The 6,820-nt window shown below is 45.0% G+C and overlaps 1 protein-coding gene across 1 annotated transcript in view; it reads right to left on the reverse strand.

Annotated features, from left to right (window-relative positions):
- Window positions 1-685, reverse strand: part of ASH2L (ASH2 like, histone lysine methyltransferase complex subunit) — a 28,174-nt gene extending 27,489 nt beyond the window's left edge. The window contains exon 1 of the mRNA XM_026508344.4: window positions 456-685. Within this exon, the coding sequence (XP_026364129.2) occupies window positions 456-643 (188 nt within the window). The 5' untranslated portion in view covers window positions 644-685. The remainder of the gene's footprint in view (window positions 1-455) is intronic.
- Between the last annotated feature and the right edge of the window lie 6,135 nt (window positions 686-6,820).

The following is a 6,820-nucleotide window of genomic DNA, read 5'->3' on the forward strand; positions in this document are numbered from 1 at the left end:
TAATCGGCTCTTACAGACAAAACTACACGGGATGGAATTGGTCCTGGGGTAGATTCGCAGGGATGCAGCTCTCCCACTCTGTTTTCAGAGGTACCGTTACTTCTTCCACTCTGGCAACGCAAAGTGGTTTCTTCTCTGGGATATTTGAGGGGTTCCTGCTATAAGAGAGAGCTACGGGCCCCCTGGTAGGATGCAAGAGCGAAAACAAGAACCTTGACTCTCACAGACCGCGAAAGGTGCGGAAAGGGGCGTAGTTTCAGACACCGTTCAGAGGGGAGGGCCAAGGGGGACGGGCCAAGCGGCAGGCGGGACTACAGTCCTGGAGGGGGCAGGGCGAGCCGTTGGTTGCAGGGCCTAGGTTCGGAGGGGGCGGGCAGGAGGACTCCCGGGAGCCGCGGGATTCCAAGAGGGTGGGCCTCCCTTCCTGGTCCTCCTCTGGCCACAGGACGTCTTACCCGCTTTCTATCTCTCCAGAACCAGGTTCCGCTGCTGGAGCAACAGATGTCCCCTCTCCAGCCGGGGCAGTTGCCACCGCTACCACCGGTTTTGTCTCCCCTTCTTCCGCCGCTGTTGCATTTGCGGCCGCGGCTAGACCGGGTCCTGCATCCACTCCGGGTCCGGGTCCGGTTCCCGCCGCCGCCATCACTGCCGCCTCCCAGAGTTCTCGCGAGAATACTATCTCCGTCTCGCGTTAGTTGCTGACTGGCTTTGTAATCTTCAAACAGTAAAGGCCCTTGGTGGGTCCTCCGTTCGCCTGAGCAACGGGCACTCCCGGCCCGCTTTAAGGTGGGGCGGGTAGGCGGAGGCGGGCGGAGTCTCGGGGTTTGGACTGCTCCGGGCTGCTCCGGGTGAAGGCGTGGGAGGCAAGAATACTAGTTGGCTTTGCTCTGGGACTTAAGTTTATTTTAGGGCTGGACACTGGAAATCACCATGCAGATGAGGCCCCTTGAGAGCGATGGGTGCCTAGGGACTCTGAAAGTTGTGGTGTGCATTGCAAACATTCCTCCCCTTGAAATGCGGGCAACGTCTTTTACAAACGCTAGCTAGCACTCACTGCCCCGCCGCAGAAGCAATTCGCAGTACTGCCCTCGAGATCTGCCACTTTGAGCACGTTTTCAAGTGGCCATCTAGCCTAGACTGTATGAGTCCAGAGCCCCAGACATTCAGGCGAGGACGGAGAGGGGATGTGGAGGGAATATCCATGAGGTAGAGGTAAGCGGCAGTGTGTGTTCCGGAAGCTGCAAGCCCCTTAATACTGTAAGAGGAGGAAAATGAAGCCCGAATTAGGCAGCCGGGTGCTAGAGGTCTTACTGGTTGAAAGAAGATTGGCCTTGGAGAAAGGAACAGGTATCAACCAAAAGGTTAAGAACTTGAGGAATCAACGGCAGTATTGGTAGGTGAGATCACTGGGGTGGAATCATTCAGAGCCATGCTCTTCAAACTCGAGAATACTAACTTCATCAAGTATTCAGGCCAGGAAAGTTTTCAGGAAATTAATGTGTACATCCTGATTTTTACGAAGTTGCCTCAGGACACGCTTTTTTCTCACTTTACAGAAGGGCATACCTCTCCAATCCTGAATCAGATCTATGATGTACTGCCCGAGGGTGTACAAACCTATGGTCTCCAGACACAAGAACACTTGGAAATATGTAGATATTTGGATTTCACAATTGGTTCCCAAGTATTTTCTTTCAACAGAATTGAAGGAGGACCTAATTGAGTTACCAGCTGATAGATTATTTTAAAAACTGTTGGTGATAAATGCCAAAAGTAGTGGGTGAAACTTTAGGAAGAAACAATACTTTCACAGACTCAAAGTATTTACCCCAAAATATTTAATAGTTATAGTGGTAGTTTTAACACACGGCCACAAAATCTGTGGTACTGCTTCCTCTGTGAGGTAGAGCTTGAATCCCACTTCTTGAGTGTGTGGCTGGACTTACTTGCTTCTAAACAATAGAATGTGGAAAAGGAAAATATTAATTTTTATGATGGAGAAACTGGCAGACACCACCTTAGCCAAGTGGTCAAGGTTAACACACCAGTAATAAATCAGATTGATATTATTTGCCCTCTGATATGATGCAGTGAGAAGGACTTCATCTCTGGAATTTTTCCCCAAAAATTCATAACCCCAGTCTAATCAAGAGGAAACAGTCAAATCCAAATTGAGACATTCTAGAAAATAATTCATGAGTACACTTCAAAACTGTCAACATCATGAAAGACAAGAAAAGACTGAGAAACTCTGGAGGAGACAAAGAGATGACAACTAAATGCAGTGTGGTCTCCTGATGAGATCCTGGAACAGAAAAGGGGTATTAGTGGGAAAACTGGAAAACCAACAATGTCTGTAGTTAATAATATTACAGCAGTGTTAATTTCTAACTTCTGATCAATGTACTATGCTTTAAGATGTCAACATTAGGGGAAGTTGGATCAAGGCTGTATGGGGGAACTCTTTGAACTATCTTTGTGATTCTTCTGTAAATCTAAAAGTAATTGAAAATTTAAAATAAAATAATTCATGGTAGACCACAGTGTGATTTGGCATAGAACTCTGAAGGAGTTCAAAGAATTGAATTCAGCAGAGTCAATAAATCCTAGATGGGAAGCTGCTTATTTATGTAAACAAAGATTGTCAGCTCTTAAAAGATGAAAAATAGGAATAGTATTGATGTTAAACCTGTCTCATTCTAGCAATGGTGATATTCATCCATGGATGTGATGTAAAGAAATAAATTCTCAGTCTCATTAAGAGTTACATCTCCAATAAAATTCTAATTTTTGTTTGATTATCAAAATTTATGCATTTATTTGATCAATTGAATTCTATGCAATTAAGGAGAAAGATTTTGACATTAGAGCTTTATGGTCACAGGAAGTTTTTAGAATGGTAATTTCAACTTTTATATATATGTGTGTATATATATATATAAATATTTTATTTTTTTAAGATTTATTTATTTATTTGAGAGAGAGAGAGAGAGCAGGGGGAGGGCAGAGGAAGAGGGAGAGGGAGAAAGAAGCAGACTCCCCCCTGAGCACAGAGCCAGTGGGGGGCTGGATCTCATGACCCTGATGAGATCAGGTCCTGAGTGGAAATCAAGAGACTGGAGGCTTAACCAGCTGAGCCACCCAGGCACCCCTTAAAGATTTTAAGTAATCTCTATAATCAACGTGGGGCTCAAATTTACACCCCTAAGATCAAGCGTTGCATGCTCTACCAACTGAGCCAGCCAGGCGCCCCATCGACTTTTTTACTTCAGAGAAGTATTATGAACTTTCTAGTGTAAAAATAGATACTTACATCTATGCATTACCTGTATATTATGTATCTATCTATCAATCTATATATGTTATTTTATTTTATGAGGGAAGAAGAACAATTCTGAGGGTTTTTTTTTTTTTAAGATTTTATTTCTTTGTCAGAGAGAGAGAGAGCACAAGCGGGGGGAGCGGCAGGCAGAGGGAGAAGCAGGCTCCCCGCTGAGCGAGGAGCCCGATGCAGGACTCGATCCCAGGACACTGTGATCATGACCGGAGCTGAAGGCAGCCAACCTAACCAACTGAGCCACCCAACCATCCCAGTTGTTTTTTGTTTTGTTTTGTTTTTAGATTTTATTTATTTATTTCTCAGAGAGCACAAGCAGGAGGAGTGGCAGGCTTAACAGATTGAGCCACCTAGGTGCCCCCAATTCTGAGTTTAAAGAGAAAATGAGATGATGTAAAATTTCCAACTATTAAAACTTGTTCATATATTTTTTAAATGGATGATGGCAGTTGTCAAATCACTGCAGTGGAAATTTCATTTTAGTTTTATTTAACAATGCTAATGCTTGCAATCCACCTGAAATCCTCTGTAGGTAATTAAACTTACAGTGATTAATTATGCAAACAAAATTTTGAAGATCATTAATTTAGAACAATGTCTTTCAAATGTTTGACTACAACTCAAGGATACATTTTGCAATGTGACCCAGTATGTGCATCCTATTATTTACAATTAAAAGATTCATGAAACAATCTACACTCTGTGTAATACCTTTTTTTAAATGCCAGATTGATTTGATGACCTCAGAGAATCATGTAACCTGTTTGAAATAGTCCCTAAACAAATGTTTGGCTCTGAAGGTGAGAACAACTGAATGGTAGCCAGAAGGGAATGCAGGGTTAGGGGATGGACACACTTTTATTCATCAGTAGGGAGCCCGAGGTTGAAAACACAGGAGAGGTGGTGGTTGAGGGGGCAGCTTTCTAAAGAAACTGGGTCAAGGAGCTGGGCAGCTGGCTGATGGAGAAGTTTGGCTTGATGGCTAAGGAGAGAATCCATTCCTCTGACACAGGAAGAAATTGGGAGGACAGAGTAAGGATGTGGCTTGTAATTAGGAACAGGGCAGCACGAGACAGTTACACGGGGCTGACAGGGAGGGCCTCACTGAGCTCTGAGCCTGCACAGCCATGGTGGGTCCAGTGGATATCTTCCAGTTCCTGCAACAGCACTAAGCTATATGACAGCGAAGATGAAAGTCTTGAGTTTTCAGTTTTGCCTGGCAGCTAAAAGTAAGGGCCAGGAGAAAAGGCAATCAAAGATGACAGCAAGAAAGCAGTTCAGATGATTAACCATGGGAGAAAGCAGAAAGACAGGGAAAAAGGGGAATTCAGCGTCCAGAAGTCCGGATGAGAAGGCAGGAACTGGAATGGGGAGAGGTTGAAATCGGACAATATTTGAGTTTCAAGATTTTAGGAGAATTGCAGAGCCAGCTCACCTGTGGGTAAAAATGGGTGAGGCTAAGGTGGAACCAGACCTAATTTCTACAATTGGAAAGCAAGGCATCCCCCTCACTGGCAGCTGCTCAAGATAAAGGTTTACTAAAATCACTAATAACACCGGGTTAGAAGTTTAGGATAGATAAACGGGAAAAACTTCACATTTTTAGAACTCCCCTAGCTTGCCAGAAAGCTGTCTCCAGCTGCCCGCTCGAGGGTCCACGATTCGCCTGGCCCTAGTGAAAATATGGAGCCCATTCTCTCATCCTCAGACAGTATTCAGAAGGCTCACAATTGTCATTCTTGAGCAGTGGGTTGATAAAGACTGCCTCTTATTCTCGCCTGTTTTCCAAGTGTCTGACAGTGTGCAAGTGTTGCTCAAATCAGAAGTAAATAAAGGCTTAGGGGCGCCTGGGTGGCTCAGTGGGTTCAGCATCTGCCTTCGGCTCAGGTCACGATCCCGGGGTCTCAGGATCGCATTTCGCGTCAGGCTCCCTGCTCATCGGGGAGCCTGCTTCTCTCTCTGCCTCTCCCCCTCTGCTCATTCTCAATCTCTCTCATTCTCTCCCTCTCTCTCTCTCTCTCTCTCTCTCTCTCTCTCACAAATAAACAAAAATACTTAAAGTGGTAAATAAAGGCTTAAAAAAAAGACCTGTCTCCTTTCTCGCTCTTCTCCAGATTTGTCTGGAGATTTGTGCCTTCTCAGTCTTGCCTCCCTCCGGCCTGTTGCAGTTGTTCACCTCACTAGGATTACTGGTTCAGCGTTCAGGGTTTCCTACTCCAATTCAGCCCGGCCCGTTGTTTGATACCTCTGCAGCGCTGCATCTTTCCTTAGCAAGCTACTTACTGCCTTTCAGAAAAGCTCAGCTCTGTGTTCAAGAGTGCCCAGGAAATGAGCCCCATTCGTGTTGGAACCCACCATTCTCAGGATACCCCATCCCATCTTCAGATCTCTAGGGTCCTGCTTCCCTCCATCTGGTTTGCCCCCACCCCCTTCTTGCATCCATGTGCATTACATCTAGGGCGCCTGGGTGGCTCAGCCGGTTAAGCGTCTGCCTTCGGCTCAGGTCATGATCCCAGGGTCCTGGGATTGAGCCCCTCATCACTGGCCTCCCTGCTCCGTGGGGGAGCCTGCTTTTCCCTCTCTCGATGCCCCCTCTCCCACTCATGCTCACTCACGCTCTCTCTCTCTCTCAAATAAATAAAATCTTTAAGAGAAAAAAAAAAAGACCCACATCTAAGTTATTTTCCCCTGGAAACCTTGCTTCTCACAGTCTTTATGTGAGTGTGATTCCATAGTCCTCAGCTGCAAATAAGAACATTTTATTGCAGACGCAGTGTCCATAATCCTGGTTGGTTCACCTGTACGAGGTCAAACAGGTGATCGTTTCATTTCTAACAAACCATGATGTCTTGTGAATAATTAGCTTCTCTAAAATGTTTAAAAGCACCCCACCCTGCATGCAGTTCACTTTTGTCTCCTTTTTCTTTACTTGAGCTCCTCCCTCTGGCTTGAACGGCAAATGTTAAAAACCAAGTTTCAAGACAGTATTGTTTCACCCCATGGGATTTAATTATTTTGGATTAAAGTTAATAGAGCACCTGGCTGGCTCAGTCGATAGAACGTGAGACTCTTGATCTTGGGGTTGTGGGTTCGCACACCACATTGGGTGCAGAGATTACTTTAATAAATAAACTTTTTAAAAAGGAAAAAAGAACTATTATGTTGTGATCCGACTTTTGTATGTTAGTATATACAAAAAAAGAAACCTGGATTATAGCTTTTATCAGTGGTTATCTCTGAGGGAATGGAGGTGATTACAGAGATTTTCTGTAATATACTTCTGTAGTATCTTAGATTTTTCAATGAATTGGATTTGTAATCAGAAAAGGTGAACACATGGGGCTCCTGGGTGGCTCAGTCGGTTAAGCATCTGCCTTTGGCTCAGGTCATAGTCTCAGGGTCCTTGCATCGAGCCACTCATCCCATCGCATTGGGCTCACTGCTCAGCATGGAGTCTGCTTCCCCCTTTCACCCTCCCTCTGT

The sequence above is a fragment of the Ursus arctos genome, unplaced genomic scaffold, assembly GCF_023065955.2.
Source record: "Ursus arctos isolate Adak ecotype North America unplaced genomic scaffold, UrsArc2.0 scaffold_27, whole genome shotgun sequence".
In the NCBI taxonomy this organism is placed as follows: Eukaryota; Metazoa; Chordata; class Mammalia; order Carnivora; family Ursidae; genus Ursus; species Ursus arctos.